The 23,710-nt window shown below is 44.6% G+C and overlaps 1 protein-coding gene and 1 long non-coding RNA gene across 2 annotated transcripts in view; one reads left to right on the top strand and one right to left on the bottom strand.

Annotated features, from left to right (window-relative positions):
• The window catches only part of LOC309346414, a 106,272-nt gene that overhangs the window by 48,312 nt on the left and 34,250 nt on the right, over nucleotides 1-23,710 (bottom strand). The gene's annotated exons all lie outside the window — the stretch shown is intronic.
• On the top strand, nucleotides 13,506-22,103 carry NEURL3 (neuralized E3 ubiquitin protein ligase 3). The gene is made up of 4 exons (XM_081872379.1): nucleotides 13,506-13,734; nucleotides 18,572-19,072; nucleotides 19,444-19,497; nucleotides 21,554-22,103. The coding sequence occupies exons 1-4, from the start codon at nucleotides 13,704-13,706 to the stop codon at nucleotides 21,781-21,783; spliced, it is 816 nt and encodes a 271-aa protein (XP_081728505.1). The 5' UTR covers nucleotides 13,506-13,703; the 3' UTR covers nucleotides 21,784-22,103.

Consider the following 23,710-nt stretch of genomic DNA (forward strand, 5'->3'; position numbering starts at 1 on the left):
GAGAATTTCACATCTCACGAATCCCAGTCTTTATTCTGCCCAGGGCATATGCCAGATTTAAGGCTGCCAATACACCAGGAAAAAATACCCCACTGGTTCTGTTTCTGTGCTTTTAATAACAGATTAACCTCCAGAATCATCAGGTGATATGTTTAGCCTGGAAAAGAGGAGACTGAGAGGAGATGTGCTAGCCTTCTTCAATTCCCTCAAGGGCTGTCACATGGAAGATGGAGCAAGCTTGTTTTCTCCTGCTCTGGAGGGGAGGACTCAAATCAATGGCTTCAAGTGACAAGAAAGGAGATTCTGGCTAAACATCAGGAAGAACTTTCTGACGGTAAGAGCTGTTTGACCGTGGTCTCCCTTGGGAGGTTGTGGACTCTCCTTCCTTGGAGGTTTTTAAGCAGAGGCTGGGTGGCCATCTGCCATGGATGCTTTAGCTGAGTTTCCTGCACTGCAGGGGGTTGGACTAGATGACCCTTGGGGTACCTTCCAACACTAAAGTTCTATGATTCCATGATTCTAAGAGCCTGGTTGCTGGTTCCGGCCAATGGTCCTTGTAGCTCGGTGTTATGTACTGAAGTTCTCACCCTGGGCCAGCAGGGGGATACTGTAGATAGTTATGTAAATGAAGGATCGAAAGTGACGTTCAGTGATTGGATAGTTTGTATGCAAATGAAGGATCAAAAGTGACGTTCAGTGATTGGATAGTTTTGTATGCAAATGAAGGATCGAAAAGTGACGTTCAGTGATTGGATAGTTTTAGAAAATGGCAACAGTTACATTGTTCTGGAGCTCTATATAAGCAGGCTGACTGAGCTCCTCAGTCAGTTCTGTTCCAGCTTACAAATAAAGAGCTGCTTTGGAAGAATCGCTGTGTCGTCTGCTATGTCTACCCACAACTTAACACTCAGCATCCTCTTCTCACAGTGACCACCCAGATGCCTTTGAGAAGCCCACAAGTCACACCTAAGTGTAACAGCAGCACTCTCCCCACTTGGGACCCCCACAACTGGGATTCAGAGGCACCCTGTGGGCAGCCAGGACAAGGAGGGGGCAGTCCATTCTTGCTGAATTTTGGGGGGAGACTGGTCCTGAAGCTGGCGGGTACCATCCAGCGGGCAGATGTGTAAATATTAATCAACTGGATTACTTTTCCTGGTATGGAAATTAAGTTATTGGGCTAGAGCCCAGCTGCAGCTGCTTAATGTTGTCATTTCTGGTGGCAGTTAACGGCCAGGATGTGTCCCAAATAAGAAAAGGTGGCAACCCATGGCAGAGAATGTGCAGTGCTCAAGACCTAGCAACCCAAAGAAGGTCAGATTTATCTTCACAAGCGGAGGCACACATGGGGACGTTCTCCAGCACAAGCCTCACTGAAATGAACAAGAACTACACAGGAGCCTTCCCTGATTTTAATTTGCTTCCCTAAATTGCTATTAAAAATGAATACATCTAAGAAGAGACTGCCAACTGGCCAGGAAAAAAGGTCTGAGTCGCTTCTGTGCCTTGAGCTGCAGAAATCAGTGAGTGAAGCTTTCTCCAGAATGAAGATAAGTATTACTGCCTGTTAAGTGAATGCAGCTTAAATTACTGTTAAAGTAACAGAAGCAGGGGGCTTGTAAAAAAGAAGAGGAGAAAGTTGGTAACCCTGTCTGGATTTGCACCAAGAGTTGCGGCCTTTTTTATTGACTCCAGTCATCTTCTACTTCTGACACCCAGAAATTTAAGAGGTTAAACTTTCCGTTTTCTCATGATCTCCTAGCAAATTAAAGCTTACCAAACTACGGTATGAAAGGGATCATAGAATTGTTGTGTTGGAAGGGACCACAAGGGTCATCTAGCCCAGCCCCCAGAGTGCTGGGGCAATCCAGTCAGATGGGTGGCATATAAATACATTATTATTATTATTATTATTATTATTATTATTATTATTATTATTATTGGAATCTTTTGTCCAATGTGGGGCTCAAACCTATAACCTTGAGATTGAGAATCTCATACTGTACTCTACCAGCTGAGCAGAAGCTGTAAAAAAGGCTGGCAACCCAATATGAGCAGGTTTTAAAGTAAGCAAGGGCAAATTTGCACCACCTCCACCCCCAGGCCCCTCCCAGTCTTGCCTTGGGCCTTTTGGGCCCGTAACTGAACGGAGAGCATCCATTTGACTCATCAGGAGTTTCAGAGGGGAACTTGCCCCCTTTGATACCAAAAACATGCTTTCTTCACACACTGTGGGGTTTGACTCAAATCAGAGTGCCTAGTCAGAGTGAAAGAGAAATTTCATTTGCAAATAACCACAGATTTCAACCCTGCTCAAAATTAGAGGAAGGAAGACCAAATATTTACGGAGGGTTTCTGTGTGGCTGTCAAGTGGCTGTCGAGGTTGCCAACTTTTTCCAGGCAGGGCTTGTGTGTGTGTTTAACAGCTGCCCATTAGGATGAAAATAAGTATCTCCCTGCTCCCCCCTCTGCACTGCAGCGTAAAGATGTAACGATGGACAGGAATTTATTCCAAGCAGCTGTTAATGGCACAGGAGCACGGCCTGAAGAAAATGTTGGTAACAGTTGAAGGCCTGATTTCTCGGTGCAGACACACGCCCTGCACCTCTCCATGGATTTTTGAGTTGTCCAGTTTTCAAACAGCCCCTGTTTTTGCATCTTTAGGAGGGCCTTGATTTGTAGACAATAGCAATAGAGAGTGTTTATCTCAATGGGTCCCAAAATGGGTGATATTTCCCCCTGAGGAGTTATGGGATTACTTGGGGGGCACTGAGGCAAGGGGGCAGCAGAGGGGGGTGATGTAATTTGCTATGCTTTGAAAAGCTGGCATCAGTATATCAAGTTCATCAATTTTGTTGAGTTTGAATAAATGCAATTAATTGTTGCTGTTCTGAATTTTACAGTGGTACCTCAGGTTACAGACGCTTCAGGTTACAGACTCCACTAACCCAGAAATATTACCTCAGGTTAAGAACAGAAATCGTGTGGCGGCAGCAGGAGGCCCCATTAGCTAAAGTGGTATGTCAGGTTAAGAACAGTTTCAGGTTAAGAACGGACCTCCAGAACAAATTAAGTTCTTAACCTGAGGTACCACTGTATTGTGTTATTATCTTCCTTAGTGGGTCATGCAAACTGCTATTCTGAATGCTTTTTATAGGGTAGGGGACATCGGGGATGAGTTTATAGAACCAAGGGGGCGATGGACCAAAAAGGTTTGGGAACCACTGATTTATCAGAATGCTGTGAGAAGCTTGCCTGGCTAGTTTTGACATATCAAGCTGCAGCTAAAGGCACAAGAGCTGAGTGGTGAAGGTTTCTGGTCAGCTGGCAACCTGGCCTACTCCTCCAACACCGATGCCTCACCGTTGCAATGCTGCTATTTGCTTTGGTTTGAAAAGTGCCTTAGTCGTCTACTTCAAAAACAACAAATAAAAAATAAATAACTTTTTTTTTAAAGTACATTAACAGCTTGCTGTTTTATCTACATATCTCACTGATTCATGAATCACTTTTCTGTTAAATAACATTCTGAAAGCACACCATCACCCACACATTTTGCAGATGGAAAGACTGAGGCTGAGAGAAAGCAGTTTGCCTAAAGTTGTTTAGCAAATTCAGAGCAGAAGTGAAATTTGAACCCAGGACTCCCTGGTTCCCACGGCTGAGTCTGCCAGATTTTGAAGTCAGCCCTGAAGCTGCACCTTTAGCAGCCAGTGGACCAGCCGTAACAAGCGGTGATCAAACATGGGGAAATTATTCACCAGCTGATCTCTGTGAAATTTGGCTTTCATGACATATTTTCTGCTTCCAACCCCTACATTATCTGCTCTCTTTTTATTTGGAAAATACAACCTCTGTACTGCTCCTATGTTTTGCAACTGTGATTATGTTTTTGTTTGTTTCTATTTTTGATTTTACATTAATTTTAAAAACAAACTTCAAATGAAATTAATAGGGAAATGTGTAAACATCTTGCAAGTGAATCAGGATGAATGCTCATGATTATATAACCACACCACAAAGAAATCACAACAATAAAGGCTGGATTACGGCAATTATAGGCTGTTACTATTTTGGGGTGGGATTTGAGCACATCCCAGCAAATTCAGGTTGTGTAATTATAGCTCTTGAGCAGCAAACCCACTTCCCCAAAAGACCAGAGTTTTTGCAATAACGAAAAGGAGATGAAAATGCATTTTGCATTCATGCATTCACAATGTGCGGCAGATTTCACACTCAAAGAAACAGCCACCAATGATCACTATAAGACAAGCAGGAGTGCTCATAAATTTGAATCCATCTCACGCTGGGGAGTTTCCTGCTAGATTGTGCTCCAGGTTAATTAGCATGTGGGGGGGGGTGTTGTGTGTCCCGTTTGGATTTTCAGACCCTGAAACATTCCAGAGTTGACTCTTCTCCTATAAGCGGTTATGTTTCAATTTGAGCTTAGACAACTATAGCTGTTTCCCTCAAAGGAAGTGGCCACACAAACTGTGTTTTAAACCTGAAACTATTAATGACAACCGAAAAGCACATTTTGGTCTCTCACTGTACTGGCCAAGACCACAAACATGAAACTTAAACTAATAATAATCTCACAATAATATGCAATGCTAGAGAGAGAGAGAGAGCAGAACAGCCCTGCTGTTGAGTTTTTCCTGTACTATTTTCAACCCTTGTTTCTATAAAGATAGCACAGGGGAAGTTCCAGAGCCCAGAATAAGCAGGATATTAAGCATCAACACCACCAAGCTCCAAAATCTTGGGCCCGGCTACACTGCTCGCTTCCTCCAATGCAGATTACATTTCCCCATAATGTGCTCCTGGAAAGCTGGGCTGAATTCCTCTGGCAACTGCTTTGCTTGTGGACTCTGCCTCCCTCTGGTGGCAAAGAGCTCAATAACTTGGCTGACAGAAATTAAACTGACACACACAGGAGGCTGCGGGCAAAAAATAGCAGCTGAAGGGGAAGAAGATCAACGTAGCATTTTTTACATATCGGTGTGTGTATTGGTGCTTCTGGTGAAAGTCTGAAAGCATCTTTGCTGTTCTGGAATATTACACCTATATTTTAATATCCTGGAGTAAGCAACAAAATAAAGACACAGTTCTGCATGCTAGGGGAAAGTCTACTGTTATCAGTGGCTATTGCTTAGTGCCAGTGTCGTTAGAAATACCGTATTTTTCGCCCTATAGGACACACTTTTTCCCCTCCAAAAATGAAGGGGAAATCTGTGTGCGTCCTATGGGGCAAATACAGGCTTTCGCTGAAGCTTGGAAAGCAAGAGGGGTCTTCACAAAAAGAAACGCCCCGTCCATCATAGGCATAGCCAGGATTTGTGTTGGGGGGCTAGCTTTATGTTAGGAGGAGCAAAACTGAGCTATCTGCAATGCAGTTGGTCAGTTAGTTAAGTATTTGAATTATTTACTTGATTTAGGGAGGGCAGCTGCCCTTCCCTGCCCCTCCCCAGCTATGCCCATGCCCTCCACGTCAGCCTGGGTATCGGGAATAATCAAAGAACAATGTTTTGCCAACACCAGAAAAAACTATTTATGTATGCAACCATGGCTGCTTGAATGATATGACCAAAACTGGAAAGAGGAATTGGCTCCAAAAAGAGACAACTGGCAACTAAAACTGATGGAATATGCAGAGCTGGCAAAACTCACTGGAAGATTAAGAGATCAAGACAGGAGACTCTTTTTTTAACAGAATGGGGGGAATTTATTGAATACAGTCATACCTCAGGTTAAATATGCTTCAGATTGAGCATTTTCAGGTTACACTCCGTGGCGACCTGGAAGTAACGGAACACATTACTTCCGGGTTTCACCACTCGCACATGCACAGATGCTCAAAATGACATCACACACATGTGTGGAAGCGGCAAAACGCCACCCGTGCATGCGCAGTTGTGTGTTACGTTCTACTCAGGATGCGAACGGGGCTCCAGAACGGATCCCGTTTGCATCCAGAGGTACCACTGTATATGAAAACAAATTGTAAACCATTTAAAATGTCAGCAGGATTGTCATAAACATGAGCCTGGGCCTGGCACGCTCCGTATCATTTTCAACCACAGCTATTCCTAAGTTCAGGGAGCCCAGCCATTCTGCCATACATTTGGGGGGGGTCTCCCCTCTTCTTTTACTGGGAACCCATGTATATGAATGTTCCTTCAGCTCTATATATTGGATTTCTCCTCTGCTCTTTGCTCTAGATTTCCCACTTCCAATTTCAATAGATCTATTTCTTCCAGATTGGCTAGAACCAGCATCAAGGTGTTGGCCACATTGTTAAGTTGTGAATCAACTTTCTCAAACTTGGCTTATGAAGTGTCCCCCTGCGGCCAGTCAGTTTTGTGCCTTTTGTAATGTGGCCCTTCCCTCACCCCATATCCATCTTAGGTTCTCCACCTGACAGCTTAGTCGCACTCCCATTGGTTGCTTTGTCTCCTGATAGTCTAGGGCAGGCATGGGTAGCCCCAAAACAGCTGAGGGCCAAGTTTGGCCATGCCTGGTCTAGGGCTTTCAGCTGCTCTTCCCTGTGTCTGGGCTGTATCCCCAACTCAAAAATATAATTTTACAGTAAATCCTTTTAAATCTTGCTCCCTATTTACAGGCAGAGACTTAGGACTACCTGCCAGTAAGACTAGTAGCAGGCAGAACCCCTGAATGTCTTAGAACTCTATGACTCTTGCTTGCCTTAATGTATTTTTAATCTCCTGCTGGAAGCCACCCAGAGTGGCTGGGGAAACCCAGCCAGATGGGCAGGGTATAAGTAATAAATGATGATGATGATGATGATGGTGGACGAAGAATAAAGTAGGGCTGCCATACACCCAGATTTTCCACGACATGTCCTGGAATTCACCTTTGAAAATGACATCCTGAATTTTTGAAGCAGCAACCAAGGTTAAATTGTGCTGAAAATGCCTCTAAAAGCTCCAAAACTAAAAAATTATTGTAGCTTTTACTATAAAAAACTTAATAAAAGCTCAACAACTCTGTCCTGATTTTCATTTTTGGAGATAGAATCCCTAGAATAGAGAGGGATGATTGCATTGTCCAAGGCTGCATCTGGCTCCACTCACCACTGACATGTGGCCCCCCAAAAGTTGCTCAGAAAGGAATGTGGCCCTTGGGCTGGAAAGGGCTCCCCACTGCTGTTCTAAATCAAGCTCTTTGGCATTTTGACATCCTGGATTTGTAGCATGAGGAAAAGGGCACATCAGCTGCTGTAGCTGCAATCCGTCAAAACCAGGGGGAGACGTAGCTGCTTTTATTTGTGCAAGACATGGAGAACCAGAATCCATCTTCCTGGATTCTCTCAAGAGAAAGGCAGTTTATTTTGGGATGCTGCTGGGGGAGAGAACAGTCACCTTCAGACCTAAATGATGTGCCACCAACTGCATTCCTGCAGTTTTGGGGTGAAATCCAAAAGGCATCAGTTGCCTTGTATGGGGGGGGGTGAACCATAATCACACTAATCTAATAATGTGCTGCTCTTCAAAGGTATTTCTCATGTCTGGTGCATCAGGGAGGCCACTCTGAATCCAATGTTGATGACTGCCCCCCAAGGGCTCTGGGTTGACACCTGATGAAGAATCGCTGGAACTGTCAGAGGAGGAGGTGGACGCAACAGCAATTTTAGTTGCAATCTGTGAAAATGGGGGGGGGGGTCAGTGGGCTGCCTTTCTCAAAAGCCATTTATTTCTGCTAAGTGCAGGTTCAGTTTCCAGTTTCCAATGAGAACTCTGGTCACTGAGAGCAAATGACTATTATCAGTTTCATTTTCTAACTAAAGAAACCAGCTGTATTCCTGGAAATGCAGTTAGAGGTGGAGGGATCCAATCCAACAGATATGGCATGAGCAGCACAAGTCAGGTCAGTTTCCAAAACAAAACTTCAAAATGGCACCACTGCCTGGGAGGTGAAATATATTATTAACCAGAATCACTGGCAATATATTGGCAAAATCTTGTGCTGTACCTGCTGCAATCATGCCTGTTTTCCAGGGAGGTTTTCAAGCTCTAAATCTAACAGCAGTTGGGAGAAAGAAAATCTATTTAGGCTGTAATCCTAATCCCACTAGCAAAACCCATGGAAGAAGACTTATTTGAGAGCAGAGGCGTTCCGAGGGGTTGGTGAAGCCAGCCCCTTTCCTTCTCACACGTGGCATTTTTTTTCAGGGGAGGGGACACCAACAGAGTTCCTTGCCAAGGGCGCAAAGGGACCTATGTATGTATGAGCTATAAAAAAACACATGTGTGCACCTGCTTTTGTCAAGCTGGTTTTGGACAACAACTCCTGACAACCCCAGCTATATATCCAATGGTCAGGGATGATGCGAGTCATAGGCCAAACCATCCAGAAGGCAACAGCTTGGGGGAAAGCTGATTTAGCCCTGGTAACAACAACAACAACAACAACAACAACAACAACAACTTTATTATTTATACCCTGCCCATCTGGCTGGGTTTTCCCAGCCACTCTGGGCAGCTCCCAGGAGAATAGTAAAAACACGATAAAATATCAAACATCAAAAACTTCCCTAAACAGGGCTGCCTTCAGATGTCTTCTAAAAGTCAGATAGTTGTTGGTATTCTAACTGTGATAGTTTATCATAGGAGATACAAGGTTTATTTACACAGATGTACAGGCTGAGAATAAGATGGAAGGCTCACAGTATCCAACAGATCCATCTCCCCATCAGAATTATTGGAGGGTCTCCAAAGACTCAGGTTAGGATTCTGCACAGAAAGCAGGTCAGGGCTCTCTCTTTCAAAACCAGTTTCAGGTCTGCCAGTCTTTTTATTTTCTTCCATGCACAGACACATGGATGATATCAGCCACGAGAGGGAAGAAAGACTCCCTCCAAAAGACACTCTGGCCCTTGGCTCCTCAGGCAACAAATCCCCTGTATTTGGCCAACTCTTTAGTTATGTAAAGGTTCTTCCTCCCAACAAATGAGCCAGGCTAATCTTGTTCAACCAATTTGACTTCATCAGCGGTTTTGTTTTACAACCATAATCACAGGGTTGAGGGAGCTCCCCTCCCCCCCCCCAGAAAACCCCCACACTTATGTAGTCCAACACCCGATCACATTACATTTCTATGTAATCCACTTTGTGAGGTTCACCTAAAAACCAGAATATAAATATCTTAATAAATAACCTACACTCAACAAGTCATAAAGAGACAGTGTTCAATTCCTAAAATGTGAACAGCTTGGATTACTGTAACACGCCCTACATGGAGCTGCCTTTCAAAAGAGCTCAGAAACGTCAACTGGCTCAAAGCTGCCGCCAGACTGCCGATTGGGGCTGGTTATAGAGAGCAGATGACTCCCTGGCTACAACCGTTCTGCTGGCTACCAGCTGGTTTCCAGGCACAATTCAAACTGTGCTGGTTATGACCTATAAAGCCCTGCACTGCTTATGTCTAGGCTACCTGACCAACCAGATCCCCTCATACAATCCTGCCTGGGTTCTGAGGTCCTTCTCTCAGTCTCACCCACCTCACAGGCATGCTTGGTGGGGATGCGGGAGAGGGCCTTCTCAGTGGCTGCTCCCAGACCCTGGAAATCCCTCCTGGGAAAGGCTAAATTGGCTCCCTCTTTGTTATCCATCCACCTGCAGGTCCTTCTCATTCCAACAGGCTATTGGGAACTGATTGCTTTTAATGAAAGGGCTGGTGCCGAGCTGTTTTCACTGTAATTATAGGTATGTTTTAAACAGTGTGTGTGTGTGTGTGTGTGTGTGTGTGTGTGTGTGTGTGTGTTATAAAATTTACACATGCAAACAAACACACATACTACTAGTAAAAGCACCACCACTACTACTAATAATAGGTGTATGGGTGTTAGGGGAGGGGTAGTACCTTTGGAAGGGGAGACATCATGCTCTTTCTCAGGCAGTTTGTCCATCTTTGGTCCCCACCCTTCACTCAGCTCTCGCCTGTGGCTCCTAGAAGCCGTCAGCATGCGAGAGCAGCCACACCCCGGGAACAAGTGAGGGGAGCTGATGGGTCTCAAATCCTCAGTGAGTTAGAGGCTTCCCCTGCGTGTGAAGAGAGGCTCTGGCAGATTGAACAAGGCCAAGAGTGGGTCCAACAGTCAAGAAGGCGGTTTCTACATGTGCTGTAGAGGTAACTGAGGGGCAGATGGGGCTCGTCTACCTGGGAAGGTAGCCCATCTAGGAGAAGGAAGAATCTGACCCCAAAACTCCACTGCCTTGCAGTATATCTTTGGGAGAATAAAAGTCTAAGGAATAAACTACACAAATCCAGAGTGGAGTCCCCAAGACGGTTGGATGATGTCTTGTATGCCTCCTTCCAACAACAACTGCACCAAACTGGTGCTAAATGTATTGCTCTGCTTTCCGTTGTACCACCACAGCAAGGCTGAGAGGGGGGCTTGGCATCTGGGCAGCCCAGGACCACAACACACACTGCCCAGTATTGTGCATTGCAGAAAGTCACTTCAGTGCTGCTAATGTAGCAGTTTGGCTTCACCCCCAGAGGAGCACTCCATTGTCCCTTGAGAGAGAGAGAGAGAGAGAGAGAGAGAGATGCGAAGAACAACAACAGACCACTTGCATTCCTGAAAATGCAGACCAGAGATAGACATCTCATTGCCATATATTCTGCAATTTGCAGTGTGTAAGAGATGTAAGAGATGCTTTTAAATAAGTTCTTAGAGAGCCAGTGACTGTACTGCAGGTGGCCAGGTGAAGATGCAGTTTCACTTTACAGAGCATGCATCTACCGTGTGCATGACTATCTTTTTGAACTCTCCCGTAACTATAATTACAGACTGTGTTACTGCATGTCTCTGAGATGTTGCTATTTTGCATAAAGAGCAGCAACCCGACTCATTGGGACATTGCACAACAGATGTAAAGAAACAGAAACTGTTATAGTTGACTGGTGAGCACACACGAATCTAATGTATAGCCACCAAGAGGCACCACTAGATTCTAAAAGGACTTGGGGCACAGTGTGCATTTGCTAACATATGTATCTTTAAATTACAAGTATTTATCTGTCGGCCAATTAATGTGATAGGTGGCTAGGGACTCAGCACTCTGTATGCACTTTGTAAGCAAAGTGTGTGAAGAAGCTTTGGCCCTTCAGTGGTTGTTGGACTATGTTTCCCAACATCCTCAGCCATTAGTCATGGAACCCAATAACATCTGGAGGATCAAAGGTTAGCCACCTCTGGCCTAAAGCAACATGTAGGAATAGGGATGGGGGGGGGCAGAGTCAATTCAATTCACATTTCAAGGTGAACCTACCAAATTCACAGTTTCCAAAACAGTCTTCCTTCACGCAGCACAGAGTTGAACTGTGGAACTCCCTCCCACAGGAGGCAGTAATGCCACCAACTCAAATGGCTTTAAAAGAGGATTAGGCAAATTTATGGAGAGAGGGCTATTAATGGCTACTAGCCACCAATGGCAGCACTCTGCCTCCATTGTGGGAAGCAGTAGGCCTCTGAATTCCAGTTGCTGGACACCACAGGGGCTCCTGTGCTCAGGTTCTGCTGGCAGGTTCCCATGGGCATCTGGTTGGCCACTGCAAGAACAGAATGCTGGACTAATACAATACAATACAATACAATACAATACAATACAATACAATACAATACAATACAATACAATACAATACAATATAGGGGTACCTCAGTTTACGAACTTAATTTGTTCCGGAAGTCCATTCTTAAACCAAAGCATTCTTAAACCAAGGCGTGCTTTCCCATAGAAAGTAATGGAAAATGGATTAATCCGTTCCAGACGATGAAAAACAACCCCTAAAACGGCAATTTTATATGAATTTTACCATCTAATGAGACCATTGATACAGAAAATGAAGGCAATAATCAATGTACTGTACTATAAAATAAAAAAGACAGCATTGTAGATGACACAAATTAAAATTATTATTTTTTCTTACATGCACTGATGATAGTCATTGTTTGGATGGGGGGCTTTTATCCATTTCTGCAGTCACACAATCAATCAACCAGTAGCTGAACTGGGTCCATGGGGTCACGAAGAGTCGAACACGACTAAATGACTAAACAACAACAACAAGTGTTGCATGAGTGCTCGGGACTCAACAGCCGACAGACTCAACAGGAAGCCTCTGATTAGCAGCGAGGGACTCAATTTACAAATGGAACACACTTAACAGGAAGCTTCCAAGGCAAAGTTCACAAACCAAAACACCTACTTCCGGGTTTGCAGCGTTCTTATTCCCAGTTGTTCATAAACTAAGCTGTTCTTCAACCAAGGTACTAATGTATGATATAATAATTTATTTCTACCCCACCCATCCGGCTGGGTTACTCCAGCCACTCTGGGTGGCTTCCAACACAGATAAAAACATAATAAAACATAAAACATTAATAGCAAGAATCTGATCCAATATAAAAAAGTCACAATAACTTTAAAATAAACAACTTAAAGGAATATTCAATAATCCATTAGAATCTAATAGTAAAGAGTAAAATGAAACATCATAATAATGAAACAGTTTACACTTATCAATTACAATAACAAATTACTAATCTATAAACAATAAAAATAAAAGCAAATCACAATGCATAAAATACCAAAAAATCTGCAAAACCATATAAAAGGATGAAATTGAGAAACTAGGACACGCAAATTATAAAAGTATTTATTTGGTATATCCCTAGAGGGGTCACTGTCCTGATCCAGAGGGTTCTTCTAATGTTCTTATGCCTTTAGCACATGAGCCCAGCCAGACCTGTGCAGGGAGAGCAGCCGGAAACACTTGCCCCAGGAGGCCCCAGGGACTGGCCAGAATTGGCTGTCCTGCCCCAGGCCTCCCAGCTGACCAGGGACTCCTGACCAGGCAAGCTCTGAATGGGCCAACATGTATCAAAACAAAGCTATCTTTTCAAAATCACATATCTTCAATTTTTTCAATGCAGTTCTGCAACCAAGTAATGTGTACACAAATGCAAATACAATGGTAAAGAGATCCTAAAAACACCTGTATTAAGAAGAGATAACATGCATAAGTGCATTTTATATGGGGAAATTGCTTTCAGAAAAGTGTGTATTTGTGAAAATTGCATAGAAACGTGTTTTGCACAGAAGCATATTTAGAGAAATTTGCACTAAAATGCTGATGAATTGTCATAAAGACTTTTAAAAAAATATCTTTTGTAGAAATGTGGAGAACTGAATTTAATACTGGAAAAATGAGAAACTAAGAGAAACCTAAATTGTCATATTTGCCACAGCTTTATACGAATGCTAAGTAATATTAAGATATGACAATGAAAGCTAGCAAGTACACTGAAACAGTGCAAAGTAAATGGATTGGGTCAACAGGAAAAAGGAAAGGGTGGAGTCTTGCTAGCTTGGGCTGGAAGCCAGGACTCTGAAGTCAGGGATGTGGTCCTGGGGGTGTGGCCCTGGCTCAAGTTACGTCCGCACACACAATATACTGGAAATCCCCCTAGCACAAAGCAAAGTGCATCTTGTGATAATGTGAAGGGAAACTGCACACAAGCCCCACACTTCCATGATTAATGTTTAACTCCCGGGAGTGCCCCAGACAACTCAGTAAGAACAGCTTGCGTCCCTGGCATGGCAACATAAACTCCAGCCTATCCCCCAGCAAGCAGCACCAAAGTCTTCAGCCTGAGGAACAGCGGCCTCCGGGCAATGATGGGTGCCTGCCTTCGCCCCTTGGAGGGTAAGAACTGGCTGGGGGTTTTGAGGACGGGCCCTGGGTGAAAATGCAAAGGTGCTTCTGGTGGGTCAAGGTCCCCTGAGCTGCAGAGTCAGGTGATGGAGGACCCATCAGGTCTGGGACTGGTTTCACAGGGAGCATAACTGAAGAACTCTCCCGCAGCCCTTGCTGCTCATTATGCTCAAAGGCTATGGCTGAGGTCAGGATCTGTGTCGGGGAAGAGCTCTGGAAAATGTTCTCCTTTCTAGGGTGCAGTTCCGAAGGAAAATGTTCAAAAGAACAAGTGTGCCTCTGAATGTACACATCACTGTGTGCATCTCCCTCAGCACTGAGAAACAACTGTCAGCCTCGGCACAAGGAATTAATGCATGGAATTCACTGCCACAAGATGTGGTGGCAGCCACTGAACTACAGTGCTTTTTAAAAAAATGATATTGGTTTATATATATTAGCAACTATGCCTTAATGTAACATTTTAATATATAAGTGGGTTTTTGTAATATTTTGTTGTTGTTGTTGTTGTTGTTTCAGTTTTCTGTATACTGCTTAGAGATCATTTAAATATATTAAGTGGTAAAGGAATTAAATAATCAATCATGTGTACTCCATTATATAAAGACATCTGCGCTGGCTGCTCCAAGCTCAGACTGCATGCCCTTTTTGCAAATTTTCACCACTTTGAAACTAACCTAAGTTTTGCTGCCTGTGATTTCTGGATGCTGTATGGAAAAGCACATGAAACTGACCTTTGAAGAGTTTGTAAATAAGCCATTTTAAACTTACCAAATGCCTGGTCTTTTTCTATGTTAAGTCGAAGAGGGAACTTGGGAAGGGATATTTTAAAGGTCTAACAGCTTATATTTCCACGCTTTACTTTGCTGCAGGTTTTGTGTCTACTGGGGTTCTCTCACCCTGAAACCTGAATCTTGGCATCCAGTGAAATCTTTTATACATCATTTTTCCTCTCTCAATCAACATATATTAAATGTTTATGGGGATGGTGTGTGGGTGGTTTTGGAGGTTGTTGTGTGATAAAAATTCTCCAAAAGTCATCAGTGAACAAAGCATGCCATTCATTGCTCCTCTGCCAAAATTTCTGCTTTGAATGGTCTCCAAGACCACATTTATTTTTTCACTGAAACTTGCAATAAGAACTTAATCATGAATGTTCTTTGAGTCTAGTGTAGCAGAGTGTTCTTCTAATGGAGAGCAGGGGCTTTGAGCTGGCAATCCTCTTCTTTGGACCTTACTTTAGGCTCAAGTGGGTTCTTGGTGGCCCCAGCAGGATGCTCCCCAGCAAGACCCCCCACTGGGCACCAGCACTACAGCCTTTTCCCAGGCATTTTATGGCACGTGATTGGCTGTTTCTTATTCACCACCAATTTATGGTTTGTTTTGGTTAACTAATTATAGTGTTGACTTTGCTAATTTTTACGGGGCACAGTGATTTAAGGAAAAGATGAGTAAACTGGTGCTTTGGGGCTTTAAAAACCTCCTGGTAGTGTGCTATATAGGAGATTTTATGCATGAGTTGGATACAGAATGAGCTGTTGTTTAAGATTGTTGGTAAAGGGATATTTTGTTCATGAAGAGGATACTGATATCTACTTTGGCCTTTTATATGTGCTTGCTGTCAATTTCTGAGGTTGCAAGAGACACCATAGCTGACAGCAGCCTCTAAGAAGCTTTAACCTCTGGCCAAAGTTGCTAAGCGTCCACCTCAGCCAAATTCACTCACAACCCAGCCCAACTACTGGGTGTAATCTGCCTCTGACTCCCAAAGCTCCTCAGGTTATACCAGTGGCGTAGCGTGGGGGGTGCAGGGGGGGCCGGCCGCACCGGGCGCAACATCTGGGGTTAGGGCAAATCCACGGGTTAGGGGGCGCAAATCCACGGGTTGGGGGCGCAAATCCATGGGTTAGGGGGCGCAAATTACTTGCCTTGCCCCGGGTGCTGACAACCCACGCTACGCCACTGGGTTATACTTCTGGCTGCTTGGACAGTTTAGTTGATTTTAGAAACCTGTTTGCATAGGCTGTTCTGGTAAGCCCTCCTTAGATAAGGAGCCACTGGCTCCCTTCTGATCTTCACCAGCAAAACGTTAACCCACTAAGGATGAATTTGCTTAATACTCAGGTCTCATCTATCCATTTCCTCCCCCCCCCCCCAGTTTTCTGTGGTCTCCCAACAGTTAACTCCCAACTGACATTTCCAACTGGCAGCCAAACAGAGTCCATTGTTTCACAGACCAATAAAGATGAATTTTCTTAACCCAGTCTCCTATAGATATTAAAAAGCAAGAATCTCCCCTCCCCACCTGTGAAACAGGCCTGCAACCCAGCAATAGCCCAAGGTCTCAAACTTTTACATTTTCACCCAGACAAAGTAACGCCCCAGAAATCTTTTCCAAATCACAAAGCATAGACACACACAGAGCATTTCCTCAGAGCGCACAAGGTGGCTCACTCCATTTCCCCCTCCGAACGCTCCTATGAGGTGGGTTGGCCCGAGAGATAGGGCCTGAGCCAAATTCATCCAGTTTGCTTCATGATTAAGCGGGAATTTGAACCCTGCTCAACTTTTAGTTTTCTTTTAAAGAAATATTTTTACCAGATCCACTCTGGCTCTCCAAGATGATAACAAGTGAATTTACAGCACATGTCAATAAAACATAACTGTGTTGATTTATTCACAGACCACTGGCCACATATAACAATCTACTGAATGTCAAACACCTAAGATCATTTGAAGAGAAAGAGTCAGAAAACAATTATAGATTGTCTAAGGAAAAGGCAATATGCAGAAATATTTTTCTTCAAGCTTCAGGATTTCTCCTTCTGTCCCTCTTCAGGGCACCCAGTGACCCTTCCCCTGTCAGAACAATAAAGGATTGTGGCCATGATGTTCTGATAACAGTAACCGCCAACTGCTCAAATGACATCCGGGATCAGGGAATGAAAGAGAAGCTGTTTTCTTCATAAACTATAGCCCATTTTCACATACAGTTTAGCTCTCACACACAGACACAAAAGCAAACCACCCTCATGAAGGTGGTTAGGCAGAGCAATGGTGGCAGGATCAATGAAACTTCACTCTAAACTGGTTGAATGGATTTTATGTGTGAGGAGGCAAGCACAGGCTCATCAGATGGGGCCAGATAAATCATGAAATGGACTTTATGCCTACATGATTTTAGGGGTATACAAAGTTCAGGGCCTTTTTTCAGCCGGAACGTGCCAGAACTCAGTTTCAGCACCTCTCAGGTGGGCGCCATTGCCATTATAATGGAACAAGGAAGGTGTTCATAGTGAGTTCCAGCACCTCTTTTTCTTAAAAAAAAATAGCACTGACAAAGTTGCTATCTAAGCTTGGAGCTTATTTATCTATACAAAATATTTCTGTACCACGATAGGCAGCAGGAGTTCAGCTGGGAGCCAGTTGTGGGGCTGCCTGGTTGTGCCCCTCTCAGGATTTTGCACCCAGGGCCACTGCCCCCCAGCTACGTCACTGCACACAGTTTACCAATGCCTGTGAATTAAATGCATTAACATTAACCTGAGACATTTGTAGTCCAGTTCTCCTATAGTAGCATATAATTGATCAACTTTTTGTTCTTGATATATTTTGGCATAGCTGAATCCAGTTTAATAAACTGGAGTATTTATGTTCTATATATACCTGATGTAAAACTTCAGCGTCTATAGGGAAGTTATTTTTGCAAATGATATTTCTAGTTGCTTAAACAAAAAACCACAAACCTGCCTATGGTTCAGTCATTAGAAGAACTGTTGCCTCTTGTAGCCTGAGGGGTTTCAGTTTCCTACGCAGGAGATGTTACTACAGCATGATAAATGGAAAGCAAACCCAACCAGGATCTGTTTGTGGCCTCAGCACATCTTGTGCTGCCGGTAGTGACACCTAGTGGTGGTCTCATATTTTGCGGGATCTTGAGCCACATGCTAAGCCTGCTTCTTTGCAGTAGAGAAAGTCAGAGCAGAACATGGATGTCATCATTAAAAGCACAGTGTGTATGTTGCATTGGGCACAGAATTCCGCTTCCTGAGAATCCTGCCATGATGACTGTGGAGATGAGCGGCGCTTCTCAGAATTCCTGTTAATGACGCCATGAGACCTTTTGTAAGGAAAGTGCATGCTAAACTGTAGCATGCACCCTTATAATTTTATTAATCATGGTGTCTCTTATTGTTAAGTTGTGAGTGAACATATCAGACGACACAGCGATTCTTCGAACATCTCTTGTTTATTCACAGGCCAGAACAGAACTGAACTGAACTTTTATATATTTGAACATGATAGCCATGTTCAAATATATAAAAGGATGTCACATAGAGGAAGGAGAAAGGTTGTTTTCTGCTGCTCCAGAGAAGCGGACATGGAGCAGTGGATCCAAACTACAAGAAAGAAGATTCCACCTAAACATTAGGAAGAACTTCCTGACAGTGAGAGCTGTTCAACAGTGGAATTTGCTGCCAAGGAGTGTGGTGGAGTCTCCTTCTTTGGAGGTCTTTAAGCAGAGGCTTGACGACCATATGTCAGGAGTACTCTGATGGCGTTTCCTGCTTGGCAGAGGGTTGGACTCGATGGCCCTTGTGGTCTCTTCCAACTCTATGATTCTATGATTCTATGATTCTATGAAGGGTTCAGCCAACCTGCTTATATAGAGCTCCACTAGAATGCAACAGTAACCATTTTCTGTGACTATCCAATCACTGAACGTCACTTTCAATCCCTTATTTGCATATGTGGACCTGAACTATACAGTATCCCCCTGCTGGCCCAGGGTGAGAACTTCAGTACATAACACTTATGTCTCCCACAGGTCCAGATGTCGCAAGCCAGCCTCCCAGTGATCCCCTCTTTTTCCACCCTTACCTCAAAGGCTCCCAGGTCATCATGGACGAGTCCCACTGCATAGCGAGCAGAGCAGCCACATTCTGCAACGGCATTGTCTTCTCCAGCCGGCCAATTGAACTTTATGAGAAGGTGACTTTGAAAATCTTAAAGGAAGAGAGCAGGTGGTGTGGAGGCCTAAGGGTGGGCTTCACTTGGGAGGATCCATCCCTCGTTGAGCCCAGTGTGCTGCCTCCGTATTCTTGCCCAGACCTGGTAAAGCAAGGGAAGTGTCGTGCTGCCGTCTTACCGGAAGAATATGAAGCAGAAGGCACCATTGTCAGCTTCTGGGTGGACAACCAAGGTTCTGTTTTCTGCAGCACCAATGAGAAGTCAGAAGGTTTCCTGGTGGTAGATGGCGTCTTGGTCACAAGGCCTCTCTGGGCTGTTGTGGACATCTATGGAAGGACCAAGGCAGTCCAGCTTTTGGGTAAGCAGCTGAAGCATCTAAACTCAGGGGTGGGGGAATCTTGTTCAGCATAAGGGCCACATTCCCTCACAGGCAGCCTTCTGGGGACCACAGGTTGGTAATGAGTTGGACCAGAAGCAAAGAGTGGGTGGGGTAGTAGTTGTGACTGTTTCCATGCAGCAGCCTACATCTCAGCCATACAAAAGGTCAAGATTTCTCTACCCACCCTTCTCTCCACCCAGGTACATTGTCACTGTTCAAATATGCTTTCCAGCTGGGGAAAGCCCTTGAGCATGGTGTGTGGTGTGGGCTGGCAAGAAGGCATGGGCTGTTGATGGGTAACGGCTGCACTTGAGATGCCGCAGCCTAAAGTCTCTCTCGTTCCCTTTCAGGTCCCTCCAGCCTACCAACAAATGCTGATGGGCTCAGCCTTCTTCAACAGAGTGGTGAGTATCTGGAAAAGCTGTGAGTTGCCCTCAATTTCCTCTCATTATTTTCTTTCAGCCCAAGAAACCATCCCAGGGCACTTCACTGCCCAGTACAAATTTCATTTTTATTGTTTTGTTTTTTGTTTTGAAAAAAATTGGCTTCAATGGGGCTGTAATTTTGTATTTTATACTTTGTATTTTGTCTTATTGGTCCATTGACCATAATAAATATCTAACTGACTAAATAGATACTACAAAAACACACTCTACATTTTTGTTTTTCTCTCACAAGAGCACAGACCCTGCCGAGGCCACCTTTGGAACTCCCTGTCACAGTGGTTTTCAACCTTTTTGAGTCCACAGCTCCCTTAACCAACCACATTCTTTCTGCGGCTCCGCTGTGGAAGCCACTTAGACTGGGGTTCCGTTACAGGGTGTGCATAAGTGGGAATGTGCCCATTCCGCCCTGCCCCTTGTCAGCGCCCTCTTTGTCGCCTTGTAAGTGGGAGCGCACTGCTCTGTAGGGCCGAGCTGACGCACTCCATGTGGCAGCCACAGCCTACCTTCCCCCAAATCAGTGTGCACATGGTGTGTGGGGGGGGAGTGGAGAGGGAAAATGAGATTAAAATCCGAAGTAGAAATACTATGTTATTGCAGAAAAGGAATAGCACACATGCAGACATGGTCCTTCCCTGACACATTCTCCCTGTCCCCATAAAGCTGGGTGACTGTTAAAGAGCAGGGGGGTTGGCTGGAGAAGAAGAGGGGGGCGGGATGTTGGGGGTAGCAGGACAGGGAAACACAGAAGGCACTCCTCACTTTCAGGGTTATTTTTGAATCCCTCCTTACAGAGCACACATGTGTCCAGGAACACAAACCATCAAGCTACTTTGCTATTTTCTTGCATTTTTCAAGCCCTCTGTGTAAAACAAAGGAACTGTTAGTTATTAAGCTTGCAAGGGTTTTTGTTTGTGGGGGGGAGAGAGATATTAAAAAGATATACAGTCATGAAAAAGTGTTTCCCCACTTTCTTACTGCTGTTTTATTTTGGGAAGAAAATGGGCTGCAAGTTAAAGGTGTCTGCTCCTCTGAATGTTCCTCAGAGAAAGGCAGAGAGATATGGACTGCAAGCTAATGACTGGGTGGTCCCCCAGGGCTCCCCTCAACATTCCTCAAGTCACCCTAGGGTGCCACAGCACACGGGTTAAAAACCAGTGCTCAGTCATATAAAGACATTGGGATGCGCCAACTACGGGTGGAGGATAAATTCTGTTCAGTTCACATTTTATTGTAAAGCTACCCAATTCACACTTCCTGAAACAACAGGGGAGTCAGTGCGCAGCTACCCTTCAAAATTTGTGCAGTTCTCCAACCTCCAAAAAAGTGTTTTAAATGCACAAGCCACTCACCAAACCCCACCAGCTCCCCCTGGACTCACTCACTCTAGTCCAGTAGCTGAATCAGGAACAGATTAATTCTTATTAATAAATGCAGCTGAAACAAGATAGCCGTGTGGACAGTGAGTGCAAGCAGGGCAAAGTACTGTCAAAACTTTGTCTCTCTAGCAGCATTCCCTCCATCCTCAGAGAACACAAATAGCATGTGATATGTCCAAAGGCTACTGCTGCTTCCCCACTTGGCTAGGCTAGGCTCCTTGTGCACAAAAAGAGGCTCCCATGGACATGTGCAGAGTGCCATTCCCTCCCCCATTGGGTAAAGGGTAGTCAGTGGCGGGAGAGCCAGGCAGGCAGAGCAGAGGGTCAGGCAGAGCTTGTTCTTCTGCTCATTTCTGGCTGCTGTCATTCTGATCACCCCCTACTGGTGCTCATCTAGCACAGAGAGAAAAGTTTGTGAGTTCTCAGGACTCATTATTATTTTTTTAAAAAAATTGCAAACTGATGTGGAAACATGACAAACTGAAGCTAAGCTTGCGAAACCAAAATTGACAGACTTGTCCATATTAAAGCCTGCTCATCCCCCCCCCCTTTGTGGTTAAATAGCATAAGTAGGAAGAAGAGTGTGCTGAAGAAGTATTTCTATGTTTCTTATTCCGTGTCTTTTGTATGAAATACAGAGTCCACCTGTGGGGATTTCCATGCCTTTCCTGAGGAATGTGCTGTATGCTTCGGGCAAAAAGCCAACACAATGATGCTTCCTTGCTCTCATGCCAACTTCTGCTCCCACTGCTCCCTGAAAATTTTCCATACCACCAGTCGCTGCCCATTGTGCCGGCAGGAAGTGAAGAAAATTATTCCCATCTCTGTTTTGGCAGAAGGAGAGAGCCCAGAAGTCTGGCCGGAATAAGCAAAGAATAGCCAGCCCCTGTGGTGACAAAAGTATGTACTATCAAAGCTCCTGAAATATTTCAAATCTTGATGGGAACCCGCCGAGGTGGAGAAGACAAAGGCTGACTTTAAAAGAGAGATGCACAATGAAGAGATCACTGGCAGAGAAGATGGGCTGCTGAGATCTTTCTCACTCTCTCCATGGCCTGAGAGGGAGGTGTATAAAAAGGACTCTCCATAATAAGACACTTTTGCCTTTAAAAAGCAGAGAACCATGGTGCTAGATTTAGAACAGTGACATCTAAATTCAACAGTAGGACTGAAACATGTTAAGGAGAGTGGGAGCAGAGTGAAGAATACCCTTTATTAACCACCCATTTCAGCAGTAATTTTCTCTCCCAGGCAGTCTCAGTGTTACAGTTTAACCAAAGCCATTGTAAACTGCTTTTCATGTAAACCTTAATCTTATCTCACAGCCATGGAAAAAGTGTTTGTCTTTTAGGCTGTTAGATAGGAACAAGCAGATGGCAGGTAAACCAAGGCAGGTGCAAAGTTTACGTCCATTGAGAGAGATACTCTCCAAACAGGGCAAAATGGATGGAGTCTTCAAGGAGCAGGAGAAACACAACTCTATCATGAACTGAACAAATGATAGGAGTCAAAAGTGTTGGGAAGCTGGTTAGGAGATTCCAAAAGGGGCAGGGTCCCATGGGCAGTAGGAGGAGCATAAAGCAGCCTTCTGCCCTCCAGATGTTTTGCAGTTCAATGCCCATCAAGGCAAGGGGTGGCTGGGGCTGGTGAGGCTGTAGAGTTGTCTGGAGGGCACCAGGTTGGAGAAGCCTTGCAGAATCCACTATATCAGCAGAGGAACAGGAAGCCCTGAATTCCCCAGGAGGCATGAGAAGCCTGCCATCTTTCCTGCTGTTTCGTGGAATGGGAAATTCCCTTTCCAGAAAGAGGCCCAAGACTTCATCATTCAAGTAGGAAACACAGGGGCGATTCTGTTGTGCTTTATTCATTTGAGATCAGTCTACCCATTTTGCCCCAGGAGAGACCATGGAAATAGCAAGGTTAATTCACCTTGTTGAGAGGAAAGGGGGTGGGAGCAGGGATGAGAGAACCACATGGACAATGACTGTGGCTACAGGTTTCCAGGTTTTCTCTGGCCCTGATCTTGTGCCTTTAACAAGTTTGAAATGCAGAAAACCAGCAGGTTAAGTTTTTTCTTATTTGATAAAAGAAATGATGGGCCAAACATCATTTGCTAAATTTCTATCAGCCTACTTTTATAGAAAGGGACACAGGTGGCGCTGTGATCTAAACCACAGAGCCTAGGACTTGCCAATCAGAAGGTCGGCAGTTCGAATCCCCGCGATGGGGTGAGCTCCCATTGCTCGGTCCCAGCTCCTGCCAACCTAGCAGTTTGAAAGCATGTCAAAGTGCAAGTAGATAAATAGGTACCGCTCCGGCGGGAAGGTAAACGGCGTTTCTGTGCGATGCTCTGGTTCGCCAGAGGAAGCTGTACACCGGTTCCCTCGACCAATAAAGCGAGATGAGCGCCGCAACCCCAGAGTCTGTCGTGACTGGACCTAATGGGCAGGGGTCCCTTTACCTTTACTACTTTTATAGACAGGTATAGAACAAAGTCACCTCACCACCTTTTGTTTCTTGTTTTAAGCCTTAGGTTCAGTGACAAGCCTAGGTGCCATCTTTTTAAACTATTAGTTTTGTCATCGAACTCTGTCCTTGAGACAATACATTAGACCAACCAAAAGGTCACTAAATCCTGAAAACCCAGAAGCTTGCGCACGAACTCTTCATCAGGCCAGATGGGAGTGGTGGAGGGGAGAGTCCCGAGAGGGTGAAGAGAGAAAACTTTGTTGGCCAACGGTGAGGCTGTGAAGCCTGAAAAGCAGGGAAAGGTAACACATTCCAGTGAGGCAGTT

Source organism: Podarcis erhardii, assembly GCF_964252035.2.
Source record: "Podarcis erhardii genome assembly, chromosome: 7".
Classification (NCBI taxonomy): domain Eukaryota; kingdom Metazoa; phylum Chordata; class Lepidosauria; order Squamata; family Lacertidae; genus Podarcis; species Podarcis erhardii.